This window comes from Mastacembelus armatus, chromosome 5 (assembly GCF_900324485.2).
Source record: "Mastacembelus armatus chromosome 5, fMasArm1.2, whole genome shotgun sequence".
Taxonomy (NCBI): domain Eukaryota; kingdom Metazoa; phylum Chordata; class Actinopteri; order Synbranchiformes; family Mastacembelidae; genus Mastacembelus; species Mastacembelus armatus.
In genome coordinates, this window is record NC_046637.1 from 27,556,446 (window position 1) to 27,580,029 (window position 23,584).

Here is a 23,584-nt window from a genome sequence, read left to right on the forward strand (position 1 = left end):
ATAAAATCTGCTTATGAAATTAGAACATCTAGATCAGTCTCTCTCTCTCACTCACACACACACACACACTTGGCAATTTCTTATTTCCTCATAATCTCCATTAACCACACTGCTGAAAAAAATGCAGTGAATATATATGACTGCAATGATTACATTCTTATGAACAGATGCAGATTAATTCAAATCAAACTGAGGCCGTGTCATTTCATTTTAGTTGACAGACTGTCTCCTAATGAGCAGGTCACAAGTTCACAGGTCGTTGCTGTGTATGCTGATCTGCTTAAAAGCCAAATGATTAAAAAAAAAAATGCACTGGGTTTGTTTTTAGTCAAACATTTAGTTTATTCAAAATGCTTATTAAAATGTCAGATAATACAACAGAAAGACAATGGGATGTACCACACAAATACAAGCTGTCATCTTCAATAAACAGTATAAAAATACCTTTAAATATGGCACCTTTTCTCTGGCAGGTAAACATGCAGTCGTGATCAGCTACACAACTTCCCCCCAAATAACAAAAACATTATGTACAAAACATTGGCAGAATACGGATCGATTCTTCATATTTAATATAAATGATTAAAATAAGTTGTTTTTTTTTTTTTACTTTGACACATTTAGCTGATCAAAATTGATCAACGTTGGATTCAAAGACAATTTGGAAACATTTATGGTAAAGTTTTTCTTTTGTTCCTTATGGAAGCTCTCATTTACATTTCTGGCTTTTCTCTCCTCAACACATCAACGGCTGTAGAAGCTGTTATTTGCTTCTTTTAGCCATTCGCTAACTAAAGTAACTGACAAAAATAAAAATGTGATTTATTACAAAGTTGAAATACTGAGCTAAAATACTGTTACACTATGCAGATGATGTTTGTGTTTCAATATTTTTGGAAAACTGCACCAAGATTATGATTAGTACAAAAAGTAAAAATGCTTAATGCTCTGTTAGAAGGAGGAGGCAAAATAAAATCTCCTTATTACACAACATCTTCGTAGTATTTGGTAAATGACAGAACAAACTACACTGATTATGAATTTAACTAAATGTCCTGTTACATGTATTTGATTTAGTGTTGTCTGCTTATGTTCCTCCGCTTTTATTGCAGCTGTCATGTGTTTTTTTAAGACTTTTGTCCTGCAACACATTACAAATCAGCAAGTCCAGCAATTAGTGTGTCGGCTTTAATAGAGGCCATGAAATCGCTAGTTTTATTATTTATTTTGAAGCAATATGAAGCACAGGGCTGCTGCAGCTTCAGTCGTCGGTGCATTATTTTCAAATCATTAGGATTTAAACCAGAAAACCTTCAACCCCAAGAAGGAAACTGTGACATGTAGACCTTTTGCTTTTAAAATCAATCAGTGACTTTGACAAATGTTTAACGAAGGTAAAATAAAAACAACATCTGCTAGACGCTAAGAAATCATGTAGCTTTTAAAGAAGTGGAACAAAATACTTTTAAATACCAAAAAAACAGAACATATTTGTCTTAACCTAAGTGGATAAGAATGTGCAGCAAGAGTATTTTTATTATAAAATACTATACTATTCTAAAATACTATAATAATCATGTATGTTTACTTAATACATTTGACAGTACAGTGTTAGCTGAGTCAGGTAATTGTCCCCTCCATGTTTGTATACAGACGCTGGTCCTGTTACCTGTGTGCAACATGAAACTGATAAAGGTACAAAAGTACTTCAATAGTTGGCAAAGTTAAACTGAGAAAATCTGGGTGAAGTCTGAAAAACGTCTCCACTGTGCAAATGTCAAAATGTCTGTTTTACTGCTGCACAAAAAGAAAAGCTTTGTTCTTTCTGTGCATGGTTTGAAGAACATAAACCAGGGAGGCACTTTGATATCCTCATTCAACCCAGGGAAAGGTGTGGTTGGACTTAAAGAATCAATAAATAAACAAGAACAAGTCCTGGACAAAAAGGTCTATTTTAGGCCGACACTCCTGTGGCTGAGGAGGAGCTGGTCACAATCACCGAGCTGCCTTTAAAGGACGAGGACCTGCACAACAGATCATCATTTAGTTCTTATGTATTCAACACCCGACATAAGCCATCGTGTGTGTGTCTGTGTGTGTGTTTTTGTACCTTCGGCCTCCCCAAGGCAGACCTCTTCACATTCCTCCAGGTGGAGGAAGCGGTTGTCATTACCTTCACAGCCGCTGTAGATAAAGGGCCTGCAGGCCTGAGCCAGACTGTTAAAGTACCAGCGCAGAGTGTATCGTCCACAGCTCCCCTCCTCCATGGGCAGCTTGCACAAGTCTGCAGGAGCTACACACACACACACACACACACACACACACGTATGAAGTGTGTGTGTACACAGATACAAAGAGACATGCATAATGAAAAATGGGCAGGCCAGGCAAAAAGGAGCTGAGGCAGAGCAGTAATAAGTAGCTCCCCTGGACCCAAAGCAAACACTCTCAGCCACTGAGATTAAAACAAACCTGTTTATTTCAAGTATTTGATTTTTTCTTTTGATAAGAAGGAACACATTAGGACTAACATTCTCTGTTCTATTAATCTTTCTTGTTATCTTTTACTTTACTGGATGTTTATGTGCTTCTGAATCAACACCACAAGAGCCAATAGAACCTGAGACATGCAAGGAGGGCAAGACATCAGGCAGGAAGGACGGCAGGTTTAACCCTTTAACAGATCCCAAAACAGGACAACAGCACATGAGCTGGTTTACCTTCCCCTTTGACTCTCCTCTTGGACCTGACTGATCTGGACTGGACTGCTTTCATAGGTATAACTTTGGCAGCTTTCTGCTCATTAGCTGCTGTTGTTTTCTGAACATCAGCACTGGCTGATTTGCTGTTTGGTTCAACTTTGGCTGCATTTTCAGACTCCTTTTTGACAGCCGCACCTGTTGACACACACATGATCACACAAACACACATGAACGGGCACACAGGAAACAGCAGAGGCAACTGAATTAGAACAACAGAACAACAGAGAGAACAACAGGCTCAGGACGGTTTGCACTTGTAACAGTCTGGTACTGTCATGAAATGGGCACAAAGTGAAATGCCATATAACATGAGACACACTGCTCCAGCACAAATTGGATCATGCGCTGATTAAGTTAACTGAATTATGGGATATGGGCACAAATATGATGCCATCCTCACTTACCACATGAAACAGCTAAGTCAGTAACATGTAAATGAGTCATGACTTCAGCTCAAGGGGATTCGTAGTAGTTGTCAAACTAAACTTTCTAAAACTGACATTTGCATCCACTGCAGCCTGGTCAGCTGCTGGTCAGCTGCTGGTCAGCTGCTGGTCAGCTGCTGGTCAGCTGCTGGTCAGCTGCTGGTCAGCTGCTGGTCAGCTGCTGGTCAGCTGCTGGTCAGCCTGTGTGCTCAGTGTGATAGAAAGTGCTACGTCGCTGCAGGTTAGCAACAGATGAAGACTGAAACACAGTACCGTCACTCAGATTAGCAGATGGAGGGAAAAAGAGCAGTTCGTCCATGGGGTCATCATAGGCCTCGATGGAGTAGATGTGCTCGTAGTCTGGGTCGTTGGTGTTCATCACCACATGCAGCTCACGGCCTGAAGGAGAAGCAGCACCACATAGATCAGAGATCCTTCACCTTTATCTGCCAAGCTCCAAGGTAGAGGTGACGCTCTCGACCACATTAACTCAAGGCTAAACGCTTAAAACAGGCCCAGTTAAATAAAGCCAATACCTTTCCAGAGTATCTGTCAGGATGTACCCAGAGATATGAAATACACCGTAAACTGTGTCAGCCGGACACATAAAACAAAAAAATGGAGCCTTCTGTTTTCCATGATGAGGAAAAAACCCAGTACTCAGGCCTCCAGACGGAGCACAACCAATCGTGTTTGTTAGGAACAGACCCCCAACACAGACAAACACACCAAGGGAAACAGGTAGGACCATAGACGTACACACTCACCCTCCTGGCCCTTCAGGACCACTTGTTGCTCTGGTACAGGCCGAGTCCTGACTGTGTCCTGGGACTGAGTGTCTGGGCCTGAACCTGAGACCGCCAGACAGGACAAGGAAAAGCGAACCGGGACACCGAGGGAGCACAGTCAGGATTCAGGGAAGGAGAGCGACCCGGTAATTGTTACCCAACATGTGGAAAAGGAGGTGAGCAAAGGCAAAATGTTGAGAAAAAGACAAAGAAAGGACAGAACACTGGGAGTAAAACATTTAGAAACATGAGCCAACAATGAACCCAAAGCAACACAAAAATCATTCCCCCGATCCAACATCAACACACCACCTAAAAGGATTTACCCAAGTTTTTTTTGCAAGACCGGTCAGCACGAGCCAATCTCCCAAAAACTGGTGGTAATCCTTTACGGACTCAAGTCACCGTGATGTGGACTTGTGTCGCACTCGAGTCAGTTTTTTAATTTTTTGACTTGAGTCCAACTCAGATGAAGACTGCAGGCTGAAGCCGTCACTAAACTGTTAATTAGGGAAATATTTCTTCGATAATGCAAAACAAATGAAACGAGTGAAATGTGTGTTTGTGTACACACACACACACACACACACACACACACACACACACACACACACACACACGTGCACTAATCATGCTGCTGCCACTGCTGCTTATAACTAACAACTTCAACAACAAACACACTTTGGGAAAGTTGATGATTTTTGTTTATCCACTTTAACAGATTCTATATTATTGCTCGTCATTGGGGATACAGGTGTTGGATCCCTTCATAAACTGGATCTACAGTGGATATTAATACCATAGGCCATTTAATAAAAGGCCAGAGCACCACATTTATCTAATTACTGAAACAGTCGGGGCAAAAGGACTCTGACTCTAGTATATAACAGATATAATAGACCGACTGTTGTCACTACAGACTCTGAAGCAGCATATGTGGTAATGTGGTACACTGCTGTGACTCATCCTAAATCACAGCCCTTCTGTCCACCTTTTTCTGCTGCAGTCCAACGGCTCACTCACCTCCACACGCTGAGGATCAGACAGATGGACAGGAAGGGAGCCGAAAGAGAGGGGATAATAAAAAGCGGTTAGAGTCATGAAATTACTGTAGTTCTCTGCAACTTCTCTTGTTTCATATACTGGAGTTTAGCTGAGCCCGTGACTCATATGCTGCGATTACTATCTGAAGTTCAACCTGGGGACAGCACTTATAAATTAGCAATGCAAGCTGCACGAAAGACTCACCACAGTGCTGACTCATCTCTGAGCGAACATACTGTCTGACCTCATCCTCCTGAATGCAAAACAAAGAGGGGTACGCTTACAAACACAACCCCAACATCAACTCTGCGTATATATCTGCTTTCTGGAGTCAGCGTCTGAGGACTGAACCCTGAGCCCTGAGGTAAGGATCAAGCACTGACCGTCATGCCTGGCTCTCCTCTGTCTCCCTTCGCTCCACTTGTGCCCATTTCTCCCTGCAACGTGAACAGGTTTTAGGCAACACAAGACCCACAGAGAGGCTTGGAGCACATTAATTCATTAGACTAAGACGAGAGACATGAACTAAATGCAAAGTCAAAGTGGTGAGAGGTGACCTCGGTAAGAATCACCTACACAGATACATTCAAATAAATCAATCATTAGATTCTTAATCTCGACCGCTTTATTCTTGTATGTAATTCCTAACACGTTTGATATGTGGCTGTAAATTTAAATGTCACATCAATGCATCATGTCCATCAATCAGGTCCAGTCCACAGCAAATAGTTCAAACTATGAAAGTTGGTTACCAAGAAATCAAGCAAAATATAGAGATATATAGAGATTAGGGTGACATTAACCTGTTCTCCTCTCTCTCCCGGGATGCCCGGGATACCCCGTGGACCAACCATGGCGGGACCGATCGGCCCTCTCTCTCCCTGACAGACAAGGACAATGACATTACAACATAGATCAGCAGCAGACAGATAAAACATAAAACGTAAACCACAGGTAAATCTCATGGTCAGGATGGTCAGGCTCTTGTATCTACAACATATTTCCATATTTATTCTACAATACACATCACGACGACACATTTACACCATGTAAACGGAGCAGACCGTTGGCCATTTTATATTATTATACAGTCGTCCTGTTATCACATCATTCTGTGATAACAGGACAAGAGTGTGTCTCAGTCTAAAAAAAAAAAAAGTGTGTCCATCAGAGAGACTTGACATGACCCTGATCTCCCGTCACCAGCTTTCTTTATTTACTCGATGAAGGAGCAGACAAGCCCGTCAAACACAGGGCCCACTAGCTGTCAATCATCAGGAAATAACGTACAGTAATCAAACCAAACTACCAGTCGGGCGAAGTAGAAAGAGGCGAAAAAGAAAGAGACTATTCTTTTTCTATTTCTTACATCATACGTTTTATGTCAGAACTGTCGAAACAAAAGTTTATCGCAGCCACCTCTGACATTTTGTACGCTCAGTGATGTAATTCATGCTTCTGTCTACTCCTGCTTCCATTATGGGGCTGTTTTTAGATCACCATTAACTCTCCGCACAGTCATGACCGACGCTGCATCCATTTGCTGGTGAAATGTCATTAGATCCTGTCTTATGATTCCGTTAATACACCTCCACTGCCACAGATGCAACATGTGACATGTCTAGAATTAGACATCGTCAGGTCGAAGTATAAACATTCACCTTCTGTCCCTGGAGCCCCTCAGGGCCTTTAGTACCAGGCGGTCCCTGAGGACCGGTCTGGCCAGGGGGTCCATCCACTCCTCTTGGACCAGGAGGGCCAGGTATAGCAGGTGGACCCTACGTGAAGATCAGAGACAGTTAATTATGTATGTCAAGATTTCCTGATACTGTGCCTCTGAGAGCACATGTTGAATATGACTCACCCTTTCACCTTTCTCTCCCTGAGCCCCTTTGGGTCCTGCAATACCATCAATTCCACGGTCACCCTTCACAGACGGAGAGAAATCAGTTTGATTTCACACTAAGGGACAGTTATCGTAAAAACAGATGGGTTTATGATGATGCGTATACCTTAGGGCCGACTAGCCCCTCATTTCCAGGGGTGCCAGGGGCACCAGCAGGCCCAATATCCCCCTAGAGAGAAAGCAAAAAACCAGACAACAACTGATGATGATCAATGTTGAAGAAAAATATATGGATGCACAAAACATCTAGAGATCTGAGTCATACCTGTTCACCTTTTCTTCCTGGTAGACCTGATCGCCCATGAATACCAGCATCGCCCTGAACACAAACACATTCATTCATTTAATTTTGTTTATCACACAATACATGATTCATACACACCCGAATCATTTAAAATATATGAATCATCAAGCATCATCTCATGTATTTGCTTGCTTACACAGCAATATTACCAAATTAGCATGTTTCTGTTAATTAATGTAAAGGAATAAAAAAACAACCCACCCAGTCTGAAAGTAGCACTAGACTAGTTCTTCATTCATACTTGTTTCATGTCCTCTTCCTCTGTCAGTTTCACTCTCACCTTTTCTCCTTTGGGTCCTTCGCCTCCACAAGCCCCCTTGGGTCCTCGATCACCCTGGAAACACATAAGTTCATCACCGACAGACACATGAAGAGACTCATGAGTCACAGACCAGCCAGACGGTGAGCTCATCCATAGCCTTTACACCTGCCACTCGGGCTGAATACTAACTAACGTTTACTGAACAGACACGAGGGCTGTATACATCTTCTCATTTATGAGAACTTTTTAAAGATGTATGTGATTACACAAAGGCAAAATATTAATAAATAAATTCTAATATTATTACTATATTTATTTTTTGTTAGCCTGCATTCTCTGAATACAGTAATGACAGGGTGAGAGCAAATATTCCGCCAGAATATTTGTGACACAGTCTGTGTTAATATGCAATTACCAAGTTATGACCATTCTCATGCCATGTGCACAAAAACACTGAAAATACCTTGATTCCTCTCAGTCCGATGATGCCAATCTCTCCCTTCTCCCCTTTACGCCCTGGCAGCCCATCTTTTCCTGACAAACCCTGGAAGAAAAGGGAGATATCATCCCCAGCTCTGTTCATTAAAGAGCAACAGGACACAGAGAAAATGAAGCGAACACACAGACCGATTCACCAGGTACTCCAGGTTGACCTGCTTCTCCCTGCAGAGCGAAAGTAGAATTACAGTAATTATAGCAGTAAAATTATTACCTGCACTGACTAGTGACTGGGTTTGCTTTTAATTATGATACTGACATAATCATAATGTTCAGCCATGCACAGCGTCACTCACTTTCTGTCCACCAGGCCCACGGGCACCTGGGAACCCAGCAGATCCGCGCTCCCCCGGCTCACCCCTCAGACCCTTATGTCAAATTCACAGAAATAAGCATAACGATAATTTATAACGTTTCATTTAAATGTTATCTTTGCACTTAAGCTACAATTAAAACACTCTCCATTCGATGCACAATCTGCTTGGCCAATTACCGAATTAGTCAAATGACAGAAAATGAATCAAGAACAACTTAATAAATGTTTTTTTTTTTTTTTTCAGCAACGATTCTGCAGCTTTCTTGCTATGATTAGAAGTCTAATAACAGCAGTGCACAGATGCCACTTTGGGAATTCCTGTACTATTTCCTATGTCTGAAAATAAACCAATTTACCTGCTCCCCTGGAGGTCCCTCTTGACCCTTAGAACCTTTTTCTCCCTGCACGCCTTTGATTCCCCTGTCACCCTGAAATGGAGACCAAATATATAAGAGCAAGAACATTAATCAGGAACCAAAGTGGAGATTTATTATAATCTAAATGTGTTACACATCCAAGTGTTTACTGACTGTTTCTCCTTTATTGCCCTTTTCACCAGGAGGTCCTCCCACCAGCACAGTATCCCCCTGTGAGTGACAATACAGGTGTAAACAGCTGCCTCCAATGTCTCATCCTGTTACGTCTTCATAAGTTAAGTGTCACAGTCATTACCAGTGTGTGTATTCATGTATTCCTCCTTCTCTCAACAGAGAGAGACTCACAAAAATGCCCTTTCAAAACGGCCACTGCACAATATACAATACGTCTGACTTCCCTTTGTGTCAGTGTCTTACAAATCTAAACAAGTGAGAGAGAGAGAGAGAGAGAGGGCGAGAGAGCAGTAGTTGAGCTTATTAGATATTAAAATGCACACACCTTCTCTCCTTTGTCACCTTGCGGCCCAGAGTCTCCCTAAAAAAAAAAGGTTTGAGAGCAAAACATTTCATTCAGGCGTGACAATTTAATCACTACTTTACATGAGCAGAAATCTCAGGGAGCACAGCTAACATGATGAGACACAAAAATGGGAAAAGGACTGGGAGAATTCACCTTCTCTCCCCGAATACCACGAATCCCTGGGGGTCCCTGATGAACACACACACACACACACACACACACACACACACACACACACACACACACACACACACACACACACACACACACACACACAGCCCCTATTATACAGGGCTCCACAGGGAAAACTGACCACTTATGTTTCCACATTCACCTTAGACAACGAAACACAAATCATAATAATGTCACGACTCCTCAAGGCCTAAAAGTCTGATTAAAGCACAGGCAGACGTCTGTAGAAAATATTTTAAAATAATAATTTGCAATGGCAGAAGGGAAGATTTATAATATAATTCTCTAAGAAATGCATCGTGTCATTTTAAGGAGCTGCCCATCTATAATTAGAAAATAACAATTCTTATTCTTTCAGGTCTCTGTGCAGACTGCCTCCAGGTGAGTGAGGCATTAAAAAACACAAAAGAGATCCCGACTTCAGTGGTGGAAACAGTGGATGTGTCACGTTGCTGAGCAAAGGATGGCAAAAAGAAACACGTGATATTTACTGTTGGCCCTCTCTCCCCATCCGAGCCAGCTCGACCCTCCTCGCCCTAAGACACGACAGACAAAAGGCGACACACCAGTATCAGTTTCTATCCTTCAGGTGCACGTTAGATTACAGCTGCGTTGACTGCAGTGCGACTAATGTCTTACTCTGGGCCCAGGATCTCCCCTCTCCCCTCTGGTACCAGGGATTCCAACACCAACTTCTCCCTGGGAATACAAGTAACATTTGCACACGTCAAAATATTGTATTAGCATCGAAGCAGGTAAACACAAGTATGTGTTGGTTTGCTAGTCACCTTGTCCCCTTTGACCCCATTGGTACCAGCAGCGCCCTAGAAAACAAGGTATTAATGATTTATCTAATAGATTCTGTTTCTGTTCTTCCAGTTCTCTCACATTATCACAGACATATTGCTTTTTTTAAAAGATCCGATTTAACCTCATTGAAAACACAATCTTTGCACAGTTGTATGCAAAAGTTCAAGTCAGGGGACAGTGTGTTCATGGTGGATCTTTGTCCTATTGTAGAAGGAACCTTTTTTTAGTTTGACATTTCCATTCAGAGGATGCCGACATTTAGTGGGATCCATTCTTCGTTCTATCCTGTGCCACTGGCAGCAACACAACCCCAAAGACTATTTACAAGCCCATGGAGTTGGCAAGACAGTGGTTACAAATACTGAGAACAGGGGCCCATTTGTCCATGGGTCCTTTTAATGTCGGTTTTCTGCAGGGAATCTATTTACAACTTTCCCCTTCTGAAGTCAACAAAACTGGGGTGTACACAGCTCTTACATTCAGCCTAACTAGATATAACCTAACTTCTGTTATCAGACCATAATATACATGTGCAGTGAGGTCAGATGCCGAGTGGAAATACTTAAATGCTTGGCAAAACCTAGCTAGACAGCATAATAAAACCAGAACCTAAACTCACTGCTGATCCGGGAGGTCCAGGAGGACCAGGAGCTCCGGCATTTCCTGCACGTCCTGGAAATCCTTGGAGACCCTGCAAGTGAAGCTCGCCAGTTGAAAACCATGTCACAGAGAGATTAAAACTAAAAGCAAACTGGATTGATCTTTATGAGCAGCTCCACTGACCGTCTCCCCTTGTGGTCCTGGAGGTCCTGATTGCCCATTTTCTCCCCTAAGGCCAGGCTGCCCAGCATCACCATGCTTTCCCTGTGGTCCGGGAGGACCAGGAGGACCAGGAAGACCTGGATCTCCCTGAAATACAGCTGTAGTTAGATTTTGACCTGTGACATTATCTGATAAACTGCACTAAATGATTAGAGATGCAAAAACTAATTTTGCACCACATGCCTTCACTCACCTTCAAACCTTGAGGTCCAATCAGACCAGGGGGACCGACCATTCCTATTCCCTTCTCTCCCTGCAACACAAGTCGTCATAAGTGTCAATGACAGTTTTGGCATCAGAGAAATCAATAAAACAAGTAAAAACCAACTCACCTTATCTCCTTTAGGCCCAGGGGATCCCTGTGCTCCCTGCAGGAAAAACAAAGAGTTAGCAGTAACACATTATTTGAAAATATACATATACATTTTTATCATTGTTATTAATGATAAATCCAAAGTCAGGACTTTGCAGATTTGTTAGTGGCTGTGTTTTTGGATTCCCTCCAACTCTCAGTTCAGTTTTCACTGTTATGCTGGTGAAGACGTCATGTTCTGTCATTACAGTTTAGCTGCCTCATTAAGCTTAGAGACGACAAATAACCAAACCCTCGAGTCTTGGAGGAGATTGGGCTCAATTACAGCTGACACTTTCAAAAAATTGAAATTGATAGAGGTGTGATTCCTTTGTTCTGGTTTTGAAATGAACGAATCTGACAAAAAAAAAAAGAAGCTTAGTTTATAAAATGTCTTAAACGGAAATAACCAAAATATTTCACCTGTATCAATATATTTACTCTACCTTTGCAGGAATACTGGATAACACTGAATCTTACATAAGATGTGATAAGTTAAATTTCAGAAACATGCTAAATATGATCATGCTACAAATAATATAAAAACCTGAGCCACATATTAAATTTCTTTAGATACTCATAAAACCCAGCTTTATTCTGCTGGGTACAGCACATGATGAATAAAGTATATACATATCTATAACACAAGCCATCTGCTGATTGTTTACATCCAGCTCACTACTCACGTCTTCTCCAGGATCCCCTGGTTCTCCAGCAACTCCCTAGTATGACGACATGGTGACAACACGTTTTAAAGATGTTGTCGTCTTCACATTAAAATATAAGTGTTGATCTACAGAAGTGGTTATACTCACTCGTTCTCCTTTGCTGCCAACAGCACCTTTGTCACCCTTTAATCCCTGAATCACAGCAATTATTACACAGAGTTAATGAAAAAGCACCTTCACGGTGCCTGGTGTCACTGACAGAGAGTCTCATGGTTTGGTGAGACTCACCCTTTCCCCAGGTGGGCCTCCCTCTCCGGCTGTGCCTGGCAGTGTTTGACCAGGAAGACCCTGCGTTAATCAGAAGCAAGAAAGTAAAGTGAGCTGCATGCAGCTACTCTGTTCTACTACTCCATATGTTTTTAAATCCTTTCTGGACTAAGACAGAAGACAAACAGATTACTGGGGCTACTTCCATATCAAGGCAATATTCAGTGACTCACCCTCTCTCCTTTGGGTCCAGGAGGTCCAGCCACTGCCTGTAAACAGGAGAGGAAAAAATGAAGAAATAGTAGAAATGACCAGTGCAGCCTGGTATGGATGTTTGGTTATAAAAGGCTGTAACCGTGTATTTAAATGGTATTTAAATATCCCATCAGCCCGACCTCCTACAGGTTTAATGACTTCAGCTACGAGACCCAACAAACATGACTCTCAGTGCTTAACCTTTGCATTTTACCTCATCTAACCTTTTCAATATTAGTTTTACAGCCACTGGTCTCAGAAGTCTTTGAGATCATAATGTGCCCATTCTATTATATTTGACAATGTCTGAAAGAAATACTCAGCTGTGACGACTGAATCAGGTTCAATAATAAAAAATATTTTGATTCCATTTTGACAGAACGACAACTTCCTGAAGGTTTTCTGGGTCAACAGTGACTGTACGAAGCAAAGTGGAGACTCAAAGGCACCGATACCAAAAAGCTTAGAGCTGTATTTTAAACACCCGTAAACACCCAGTGCAGATGTGTGTGTGTGTGTGTGTGTGTGTGTGTGTGCGTGCACGTTTGCATCTGTGTGTATACAAATGGTGGAGCTGAAGAGCAGATGGACGTGTGTTGCCTGGTCATTTGTCAAAACTTGTGAACTCTGTCCAAGGTGCTGAACCTGAGGCAACGAGGGGGAGCTGCTCAACACACCTGACGATTTGTGTCAACATCACAAACATGAGTGACGGCACAAACTAAATCGCTGCCAATGAGAAGTTCATGCCAATGAGGAGTTTAATAAAATAAAAGAACAGGATGGCCCAGTGCTTAAAGACACATATTCTACCATATGTTGTGGTTCAGTTCCCGCCACTGATAAAAGCTACAATCTGAATGAATGGAACTATAACACAGATCATTTTAAAGCCATTATGTACAACCTGGTGTAAAAAAGCAGCATAATGTTGTGTGATTAGACTTAGTTCAGCATGAAAGCAAGAATAGTTGAAACAGCTGTTTAATATCTCCTCGAGCGACTCCATGAATTCCTTTTGAAAGGCTCGGAAAACAGAGCGGTTCTGAGTTAACGGCTAATAAATGCGTGACGTTATGAAGTCTGGCAGGAAGCTGATAGACTAAGGTTTTGCATTACAAAAAGCACTGCTCCGAGCCAAGAGGTTTGAGGGCTCGGAGCTCAGATGAGGGGGAATCTGTTGCACCACACACAGAAGTACCACATTAGAGTACAGTGTGCTGGGAGCATGCACAGGTTACAAATAGTCTGGTAGCACTTTAATAAAGACGAATAGTATCTGCAGTGCAATGACATTGATACAGGAAGTGGAAAAGTTGTACTGAGGCATGTCTATTAAAATGTAAGAAATACAGAGAATTCTGACTCTGTGTGATAATCCCTTAAAAAAAAAAAAAAGAAGTTATAACCGTATTGTACATGACCTTCTCTGTCATTTTCATTCTCACTGAGCAGAAATGCGACTTAATTGAGATCCTCACTGGCAGAACTGGGACAGTTCAGGGCTTTATGAAGCAAAGCCAGCCCCTAATAACAGTCTGCAGTCATTCAAATACAGACAACTGACAGGCAATAATATTTCAGTGTCAGTGCTATTTCATTTTTTATGGTTCTGTAAAAGTTTGACACGTGTAAGTCAAATATAACTCACTGAAATCCAGCCGGTTGTTCTCTTGACTCCAGACATAGCAGCTGCTATACTAAAACAACCTGACCCCTATGGTCAGACACACACACACTTTATCGTGCCTGATTAGATAATGGGTCCCAAGATTGGAGGAGAATACATACGGATATTTCTTTGTGATCCAACACACCTGAACAAGCAAAAGGTCTTTCTTGTTATACGTAAGGATGGAACTGCCACAATAAATAACTATAGAGGTTATTTATATGAGTCGGATGAATTACAGGGTGAGGCTGATTCTGTTAATACACTGAAGGCAATGATCCGCATATCTTTTTGCAAGGATTTAGCTAAAATTCAAGGTTATCTCTGGTATTTTATTCGTAAGGAGACACTCCTCTGGGTTTTTTCCTGTTTATTCAGCATAAGCTCCGGGGCTGAACTGCAACAGATAATAGAGGAGCAGAAGAACAAATTATTTAACAGGTTTCATTCATAAAAATAAATAAATAAATAAAAAGAAAAAATCATTTTACTGGGTCAGCAAGTGCCAGAGAATTAACTCTCTGAATGTCAATCAAACCCACAGAGACAGCTTGTATGGAGACACAGTTCCTGCTGCCTAATCCCAAAATTCCCACCAAATGGCAGGGAATGTTGTGCTGGGTATTTCATATTACAATTTAGGGCTAAAAACAGAGATATGGACATATGTTTGTTTGGCTAAACCAACACTGAAAGAAACTATTACTAAAACTAAACATCCTAAAAAGCTTTCATACAGGTCTGTTTAGTCCTTCCTCAGCAAAACCAGCTCAGTTTCCCACTGTCTCTTTCTCAACAGATGGAGGTGCAGCACCTTTTATTTCTTTCTTTTTTTTTTTTTTTAAAGATTTTATTTTACTTTGTTTAACTTCCAGCAGCCTCAACCCTTCAGGACCCTCCTGCTCCGCCTGAAGCAGAAAAGGCTGTGACCAGCTCTGCTCTGTGGGCAGCGATCAGGCATAATGGTGGCCACCGTCGTACGTAGGAGCACGGGGCCCAGACTCAAAGAGACAAACCTTTTGCATCTCCTTGCAGCTGGTTAGCGTCTCTCTCTAGATGTTTTGTCTCTTTGTAGTTGTTTTGCTTGAATTCGGTTGTTCATAGCATTAACATCGCAATGTGCATTCTCACATCACAATAAGAGAATACAGGCTTTAAAAGTCACTTCAGCGAATCATCCATGTCCACAAAACTGTTCATCCAGAGGCTGATTGGTAGATACAGCATGTTCTCACCTTCCCTGGAGGGCCACTGTCTCCCTGCTCCCCCTTCAAGCCAGGTTGGCCTTGAGATCCAGCAATGCCCTGAGAAACAAATTGGACAGCGATCACTACGAGGACAACCGTACAAAAACAGAACAGGATCAACCACAGATACACACAACATTAACATCAACACACACACCTGCTTTCCAGGTAATCCAGGTAGCCCTTCTTTGCCAGGCACTCCATCTCTTCCAGGAACCCCAGGTTTTCCTGCTTCACCCTGTAAAGCAGCACATGTACAATCCTGTTCTCCAAATTATAAAGACTAAACACGACCGAAGCCGCCATTTATCATAGAAAGCAGGGCACACATGTACAACCAGGATAAAAAAACCCTCCAGTGGCATACTTCCTCTCTGTGCTCCAAGGTGAGAACAGCAGCCGAATCAGAATTGCATACTCACCACCTGCCCTGACAGTCCTGGAGGGCCTTGTGGACCCTGCAGGGAGAAATAAATACATTGGTAAGAAGGGACACAGTGTGATACACACAGGGAGATATAAAAAAACATGAAAGCAGCTTTTGAAGAAGATGAAGTCGTTTTTATGAAGACACTTACGACAGCTCCTGGAGGGCCCGGTGGGCCTGGGAGACCTGTGCTCCCCTGGGCGCCAGGAGGACCCTGCAGAGAGAAGAAATAAACTCACACACACTGTAGATCTGTCTATATTAACAATTAAATAGCTGGTCCAAAAGCCATTGTGGGAATTAAACAGCACCGTCACTGTTTTACCTGGACTCCAACACCTGGCTCTCCTTGACTGCCCTGTGGAGAACAAACTTTTTATGACTCAGGGCAGCAAATAATAATAAAATGTGTGCACGCAGATATGGGCACTGAAACTCACCTTCACACCGGGGGAACCTGGAAGTCCACTGGGACCCATGGGGCCCTGAATAAAACACAGACCAACATGTAAATTGCTGCTGCTGTTGATAAAGAGTCTCTGGATGTGTATTCATGCGTCATCTTACGCTTCATACTCACAGTTGGCCCCCTTATGCCAGGATCTCCTGGATTTCCCTACAAGCAAAACAGAAGTCACTGACAGTACATTCACAGCATGAAAGGCCACACGCAGCACACAGAACACATGTTAAAGCAATAATTTGACATCTGCCTCAGACTTTCTGACAAACTCTCTGTGAGGGCAAAACTCCATGAAGTCACTGTGGACACGGTTCCACTTTAAAATGAGCTGTTTTTACACTTATGTGTGTGTACAGCTTAAACAAACGAGGCATAGCAGGTTAATTAGTGCTGCCAGGTCAATTGTGTTACCTTTGGACAGAGCCCAGCTACTCTTTCTGTGAAGCTAACCAGCTGCTGCAGATCTTTATACTCGATAAGCAGACGTCAGAGTGGCTTTAACCTACTCAGCGACTGCATGTCTCATCAGGAATGCAAAAATGTCAAACTATTTCTTTAAGCGACATATTTATTGCGTAAATATGTTCAGAATATTGAGTCGGTAAATGTCTAAACATTCACGGACTCAATATTGGACGTGGAGTTTTAAACAACGCACAGACAAACCGGTTGACACGAGGAGACACAAACGTACAAACACGACGACTGACTCGTGACAACAGGTAGGACGGGACGGACGCACAGTCAACAGTGTCACTACAGAAACACTCAAACTGTAAGCTCTGGAAAAAAATAATAAATCAGTGCTGTGCAAAGGATAAGCACAGAACAGACAGCAGGCACAGCTGCATGCACGATAAGCAGACTCGAGTGAACCGACACACAGTACTTTTTGGAGTAGACCCAAGTTTGTACCCACCCACCCACCCACCCACCCGACTATTGTACGCTGGATCGAGGCGACAGCTTCAGCTGAGCTGACTTCCTTTCATCTCCTCTAACAAATCAATGGTGTTTTACATGTTTAAGATTCGACTCTTGAGTCTGACACAGGTGCTTTGGGCACAGGTGCTTGTGATTAATATTTCATGAGGAACCAATCGTGGTGCAACTGCTTTCTCAGACCACAGCTCCCAGAAGATGCTTCCAATACAAATGAATTAAGATTAAAGTGGTGAAATGTGCCTGGAAGGTACATTAGGGCATGTGCATTTGGAAGATAGCTCGTCCCAGTCAACTGCTGTTAAACGCAGATACATGTACATTTTTCACGCTACTTAAAGTCCACTTTGGTCCACTTCCCCTCTTCTTCTGTTATCTGATATTACTGTACAGGTACATGTCCTCCCAACCCTCCCTCCTCCAGAGCTCAAGCATGCCAGCCAGCAGCAGAGAACCTACCGGTCTGCCTAGAACTCCTGGAAACCCAGGCAGGCCCTGGAGAGGATGTAAGACAGAGAAAGGGAGGGCATGGGGAACAGGTGGGTGGAGAATAGTTTTGGAAAAGGGGGAACAAACAACACAAAGGAAACGGACAGAGATGAGAGACATACGAACAGAAAGGGGCAGTTAGAGAGTCAGGCGTTAGCTGCACAGCTGCAAAAGGTTACTGTCTAAGAATCTATGAAGCCTCGGCCCAAGGAGGGAAAAACAGAGCTCCGTTGGCTTTGTGCTTGCAGCCGACCCAGTGGTTTCAATCTGCAGATCAAGCCTAAGAGAAGGTCTTTTTGCTGGGTTACTGGTTACTCACTGGTTGGCCTCCAGGACCAGCGGGCCCTGATGGGCCCTGCTCCGACATGGAGGAAAGGAAAACAAAAAAATGTGAGGAAGTGCACGTGGTTGCTCCTCTCCTCTTTTTATCATTACACCACACAAGCAATCACAACTGACATCATGTGACCAACAGTGCTGTGTGCTGATGAGATGAACCAACCATGTATAGTATGTTTTTGTATTAATGCAGAACATAACTTTTATATTATTAACTATATATAGTAGTTTCCATAAGAAAAAACAAAACATACATACCAAGTCTCCTGAAAAAAATATTCACTACAAATTTACAAATTTATGAAAGACAATAATAAATCATTCAGGGTTTTCTATTTAAATGTCACTTTCTGATATACAGTAACTTAGCCTACATCCAACAGGGCACTTACTGGTTTCCCATCCTGACCAGATTGTCCTGGTTCTCCAGGTGCTCCCTGAAATTACAAACCACATGTTAAAACATTAAATGAACGGTGCTGACATTTTGGGAAATATGTGCATTGACAGCACAAAGAGAATCCCCTTGTAAAACCACAACATTTCATTTTCACAGTTCGCTTTTTGTATGGGAATAAACAACAAATAATGAGACAAATAGCATCTTTAACAAATAAAGAGCGAGGCTAGCTGTCTCCCCCTTCTTCTGGTCCTCATGCTAAGCTGAACTAGCCAGTGGGTTGCTTATTATTTCATGGACAAACATGAGCGGTAAACAAAATGATTTGTAGAAACAACGGCAAGAATAAAATATGATTTTTTTTTATCATTATTACAATATTCTAATCTAAGATCTGAAAGCCACCTCACCGATGATCCATCACGTCCCTTTTCTCCAGACTCTCCTTTGCTGCCTTTATCCCCTTGAGGACCCACAAAACCCTGTGAGATATATTAAAATAGCATATTTGTATTAATAACACACAACATAAAAGGATATGTGATACTGATATGTCTTCTTTTTTTTTTTTTTACCCGATCTCCCTTAGGTCCTGGTGGTCCTGTAGCACCCGGCTCGCCCTTCTGTCCCGCAAGTCCTGGAGGGCCTCTGGCCCCGGGTGCACCAGTCAGTACCGAATCAGCAGATGCTCCCTACAGTACAGAAATAGCCTATATTTACTAAATAATGTATCACAAGGGTTTCAGTGTATTAATAATAAAGATGAGAAGAAGTTCACCTTTTGTCCTTGTGGACCAGCTGGTCCTGTTAGTCCAACTTGACCCTGATAAGCAAAAGAAATTTGTCAAAAAACTGTCAAAATGTTTTGTCCAAAACATGAAAATCAGCTACATGAATCAAGCAGAAACACTTACAGCTTCGCCTCTGTCACCTTTCTCTCCTCTCTCCCCCTGAAACACACACAGGAATATTAGCAGAGGTGTTTATTTCACGAGAATATCTTCTGTGTTGTCAACCAACTCTTTGCTTCACCTTGTCCCCTGGTCTTCCAACTTCACCCAGTTCCCCAGCTCGGCCAGGAACACCTGGTATTCCTGGCTTGCCTGGCTCTCCAGCAGGTCCCGGGGGTCCCTCTGGGCCACGCTCTCCAATGGCTCTTCCAGGAGGCCCCGTTGCTCCTATGGGCCCTCGCTCCCCTTGTTCCCCTTTTGCTCCTCTCTCTCCTGAAAAACCACGACCACCCTAACATTCAACAGGAAATGGAAAGAGAAATATTATGCTTTAAAACAAAATAATCAGGTGAATATAAAATGCAGTAAACATCAAAATGAAATGTTGAGATCATACTGGGGATCTTTATTTGTTTCTACTGTTCTTCCTCCCAGATGCTCTGTCATACTCACATCGGCACCAGGTGGTCCTCTCAGTCCTGGTTCCCCCCTGTCTCCTTTGTCACCTTTCTCTGCCTTCTGTACTGGAGGAGCTATTGGTATGTCCTTCCTGTCCACGACCACCTTCAGATCAGACACCTGTGTGGAGAGAAGTGACATGGTTGACAGGAGCTTCATAACTTTAAGCCACAGGTGCTTGTCAGTGAAATGCTTTAGATACCCGTCATTTAGAGTTCTGGTGTTTTCTGTTTCACCGTCACCTGCTGAGTCCAACATTGGTTAAATGTATCGAGAGCGTATCCACGTTTACTGTGGGAGAATTTAGAAAATGTACCGCGAAACAATATTTCTAGCATGAAAAAATGTGATGAAATGCAGCATGAAAATTAAACGCAATCTGAAGTCAATTTAATTATGACTCCCCGAAGCTGTTTATGTAATTTATGTTAATACAAGACAGTGTAATAGGCCAGATCGTATTTTCTTGACTGATCTGATATTGAGTCTGACTAAGTCCAGCTTCTTCACCACTTGAGTTTTTACAAGGAACAGAGGAGGAGGTGGAAATCTGCAAGCTCTGCTGATACGCTGTGGTTTACGTATCGACTAACACCACTAGCCTACGCTCATCTACAATGGCGTCATCACGGAAAATCAGTGACCACCAAACACTTAAGACACCTGCAGCACCAGTCCGGGCATCAAGTCAACACACAATAGAGATAACACCAAGCACTGGGGTCTGGGTCGGCAGCAAGACGTGAGTCCATCTAAAACAGCTCATTCTCTAACACACGTACGGCAAATCAGACGTTGCTGTCAATATATGAGGATATGAAGGTGAAAGAAGGTAGGAGTCACTTAATCCTTATTTACAAATGCTGCAATAGATAAGTTTGACAATAGTTTTCCCTCTTAGTGCAGTAACTATACTGCGCCATGAGTGAAATGTTACAACCCACACAATTAATAAGTCTCCACATTATATTATATTTTTCTAATGCTAATTACACATTTCAACATTGCACCTCTGTTAATCCACATTTAATATAATAAATTGAAGGCAATTTTATTGTTAAATTAACTGGGTTGTTGACACATGGGTTACAGTATAATTACTGCAGATCAGCTGGTAATGGTATGATGACATTTGCAAACAAATGGACAAATGAAACACAGTTCCAGGAAATCAGTCAATAGAGAGGAGCTAAAATAGTTAATCCATAAATCCATAATAGATGCATGAGTAAAAGGTGAATTTTCAGGCTGTTAGGATGGATATTTTTAAGTATTACTGGGCAAATGATCTTAAATGTCATGAGAAGCAATGATCCATTTGAGGCAGTGCATCCCAAAGAAAACAAACTGTGTGCAAGTTCATCTGTTTCCAATTTTAAATCTATTAAACATTTCTGGCTCATAAGAAGAAACCTTATGTGGTTTAGGACTCATAAGGGTCTATCTACTGCAACTATATTTTATTATAATGATTTATAATCTTTTATATGTGTGTGTTGAAAAGGTACAGCAAACATTTTTACAGAGTAAAATACGATTAAGGAAAGTTAATTATTACTACTAATAATTCAAATTAAATATATATATATATATTCCTAACAGTTTTAGATGATCACATACCTGGATACCGAAGCCGGCCAGAGCCTTCTGTAAATCCTGTTCACAGAAATACAGAAACGTCATTGAACAGAGATGAAGAGTGAAGGCGGTGAACGATTCACAGCTGGGTCATGACGAGCGATGTGCTGAATCTTACCACTGCTGTCCCGGGTTTGCCAGGCGAGCCGTCTTCTCCTGGATCTCCCTGTCAATGAGAGGATACCAAAGTGCAGACACAAAACACGTGAAACCTTAAAGTCATGTCACGTTTCAGTTCAACAGGAGTAGAAGTTCAACTTACAACTTCGCCTTTAGAGCCAGGGAGACCTCTCTCCCCCTGGAACAAAGAAAGTTAGAAGGTCAAAAAACAAACTGAGCCGTTACCAAACTAAAGCAAATTTCGATTAGTAAAGACAACTACAACTTACTCTGGCTCCCGCAGCTCCTGGGATCCCAGGGACACCCTGAAGGACAGAGCGAGGACAACGATAAAACAGCAGATAAGAGCGGCAGGGACGTAGCAGCATACAGACAGAAATGCAGATAAAACACACGTCACTGCTCCTGCAGCTGAGAGGGCGATGGTGCTGAAGATACTACGACCACACAGGAGCTAGATACATATTACCACCAAATGTTTATTCGGCACCTTCTGCTGGTGTTTCTGTAAAATTACCACACACAGCACAGTTGTGAAAAACAATCACATGCAGAGGATTGGTTCTGTGTGTGTGTGTCTTTCATTAATGCATGTTAGCCCACGTGATTCCTAGAGCACCACGCTGCAAGAACAGCAGCCGTGTGTGTATTAAGTTGACATGCATTTAAAGAAAGTAATTAACAACAATGTCACGACACTGCAAAGTCGTGCACACTCACAGGGGTGCCTGGGGGTCCCTGTGGGCCTGGGATTGGTGCCGCCTCAGCTCCTTTCACATACACAACCTGAGAGACAGACCAACACAGATTGGTGATGACACTATCTTTCTCTCTTGTGAGAATTTTAAGTGTGTCTACATCATATGGACCTGTCCAGGAGGACCAATGCTGCCAGGTGCTCCAGGTGGGCCCTGAGGACCAGCGGGGCCAACAGAACCTGCAAGGCCCCGGTCTCCTTTCTGCCCATCACGGCCCTGGAAAACACACAAGACTTGCACTCAAGGTTACTTCCTCCTACCCCATAGTGCAGGCTGAGCTGTAAAATCAAAGCAGGTGGCTGCTGCCACCCCTCCACTGATGTTGGAGAGATAATTAATATGAATTTGCACATGAAAACACCACGCTGACATTTGGCACTCCTCTGGATTCCTCTCAGAAGTGGCTCTGCCTTAAAGGCTAAGCTTGATCATTAGAGGCTGTAAATGTATATGGCTGCTTCTGAGATACTCACTGATTCAGGAGTGAGTGAGGCTGTGATGGCAAGAAAGCTAAAGTGGACAAATACACACTTGAGGGGAGAGCTATGGGAAGATGAAAGAGGAAAAGTGATGTGTACAGCAACACACTAAAGCCAAGGAAGGCAGATCGATGCAGGAAGGAGCAGCGGGGCAGGCTGAGGCTAGAAGAGAAAGAACAACAGTGTAGAAACAAACAAGAGGAACAATAATATGAAGGAGATTTGGCAAAACTGACATCTCTTCCAGGTGTTCCCGATTCTCCTTTGTCACCCTGTAGAGTAAAGAACGCAGTGTCAAATTACAAAGAGAAATACAGGCATAATAATTCATTGTTTCAATAAGATGATTTTGTTGTTTGTCTAAATCTTAAATACCACTGGGGTAAAAAAAAAATACATCGTGCCAGGGCAGGATGATCTCATACAGTGACAAAGAGACACAAACCTTCCTCCCATCTTCACCTGGCACTCCATCCTCACCCTGTAAGTAAAACAAAGAGCATTACAGACCGGACAGGGACAGACTGAATAATGACCAGTCTGCAGGAGAAGTGCTCCGATATTTCTGTGCCGCTTTTTTACAGACTTGCTTAACTCAGCCATTATGCAGCAGACCCTGAAATAAATGTCGAA

At 42.5% G+C, this 23,584-nt stretch overlaps 1 protein-coding gene across 2 annotated transcripts in view; it reads right to left on the bottom strand.

Moving 5' to 3' along the window:
* Window positions 1-559: 559 nt before the first annotated feature.
* col7a1 (collagen, type VII, alpha 1) overlaps window positions 560-23,584 on the bottom strand; it is a 47,635-nt gene continuing 24,610 nt past the window's right edge. Inside the window, exons 65-119 of one of the 2 annotated variants that reach the window (XM_026306883.1) lie at window positions 23,397-23,432; window positions 23,188-23,223; window positions 22,584-22,688; window positions 22,435-22,500; window positions 21,984-22,019; window positions 21,857-21,892; window positions 21,713-21,760; window positions 21,577-21,612; window positions 19,951-20,076; window positions 19,580-19,789; window positions 19,462-19,497; window positions 19,326-19,370; window positions 19,123-19,239; window positions 18,958-19,029; window positions 18,540-18,584; window positions 17,779-17,814; window positions 16,495-16,530; window positions 16,355-16,399; window positions 16,240-16,272; window positions 16,066-16,128; window positions 15,910-15,945; window positions 15,645-15,725; window positions 15,476-15,544; window positions 12,547-12,582; window positions 12,335-12,394; window positions 12,194-12,238; window positions 12,065-12,100; window positions 11,359-11,394; window positions 11,220-11,279; window positions 10,988-11,113; window positions 10,824-10,895; window positions 10,183-10,218; window positions 10,034-10,093; window positions 9,886-9,930; window positions 9,356-9,391; window positions 9,182-9,217; window positions 8,836-8,892; window positions 8,662-8,733; window positions 8,286-8,357; window positions 8,119-8,154; window positions 7,955-8,035; window positions 7,510-7,563; window positions 7,191-7,244; window positions 7,032-7,094; window positions 6,884-6,946; window positions 6,681-6,797; window positions 5,823-5,900; window positions 5,403-5,456; window positions 5,224-5,272; window positions 4,999-5,007; window positions 3,955-4,038; window positions 3,461-3,586; window positions 2,721-2,897; window positions 2,111-2,293; window positions 560-2,024 (exon numbers count right to left, since the gene is read on the bottom strand). In XM_026306883.1, the coding sequence (XP_026162668.1) occupies window positions 1,996-2,024; window positions 2,111-2,293; window positions 2,721-2,897; window positions 3,461-3,586; window positions 3,955-4,038; window positions 4,999-5,007; window positions 5,224-5,272; window positions 5,403-5,456; window positions 5,823-5,900; window positions 6,681-6,797; window positions 6,884-6,946; window positions 7,032-7,094; window positions 7,191-7,244; window positions 7,510-7,563; window positions 7,955-8,035; window positions 8,119-8,154; window positions 8,286-8,357; window positions 8,662-8,733; window positions 8,836-8,892; window positions 9,182-9,217; window positions 9,356-9,391; window positions 9,886-9,930; window positions 10,034-10,093; window positions 10,183-10,218; window positions 10,824-10,895; window positions 10,988-11,113; window positions 11,220-11,279; window positions 11,359-11,394; window positions 12,065-12,100; window positions 12,194-12,238; window positions 12,335-12,394; window positions 12,547-12,582; window positions 15,476-15,544; window positions 15,645-15,725; window positions 15,910-15,945; window positions 16,066-16,128; window positions 16,240-16,272; window positions 16,355-16,399; window positions 16,495-16,530; window positions 17,779-17,814; window positions 18,540-18,584; window positions 18,958-19,029; window positions 19,123-19,239; window positions 19,326-19,370; window positions 19,462-19,497; window positions 19,580-19,789; window positions 19,951-20,076; window positions 21,577-21,612; window positions 21,713-21,760; window positions 21,857-21,892; window positions 21,984-22,019; window positions 22,435-22,500; window positions 22,584-22,688; window positions 23,188-23,223; window positions 23,397-23,432 (3,591 nt within the window). In that variant the 3' untranslated portion in view covers window positions 560-1,995. Of the gene's footprint in view, window positions 2,025-2,110; window positions 2,294-2,720; window positions 2,898-3,460; window positions 3,587-3,954; window positions 4,039-4,998; window positions 5,008-5,223; window positions 5,273-5,402; window positions 5,457-5,822; window positions 5,901-6,680; window positions 6,798-6,883; window positions 6,947-7,031; window positions 7,095-7,190; window positions 7,245-7,509; window positions 7,564-7,954; window positions 8,036-8,118; window positions 8,155-8,285; window positions 8,358-8,661; window positions 8,734-8,835; window positions 8,893-9,181; window positions 9,218-9,355; window positions 9,392-9,885; window positions 9,931-10,033; window positions 10,094-10,182; window positions 10,219-10,823; window positions 10,896-10,987; window positions 11,114-11,219; window positions 11,280-11,358; window positions 11,395-12,064; window positions 12,101-12,193; window positions 12,239-12,334; window positions 12,395-12,546; window positions 12,583-15,475; window positions 15,545-15,644; window positions 15,726-15,909; window positions 15,946-16,065; window positions 16,129-16,239; window positions 16,273-16,354; window positions 16,400-16,494; window positions 16,531-17,778; window positions 17,815-18,127; window positions 18,164-18,539; window positions 18,585-18,957; window positions 19,030-19,122; window positions 19,240-19,325; window positions 19,371-19,461; window positions 19,498-19,579; window positions 19,790-19,950; window positions 20,077-21,576; window positions 21,613-21,712; window positions 21,761-21,856; window positions 21,893-21,983; window positions 22,020-22,434; window positions 22,501-22,583; window positions 22,689-23,187; window positions 23,224-23,396; window positions 23,433-23,584 lie in introns of both variants that reach the window. The other variant, XM_026306882.1, reaches the window with a different exon arrangement.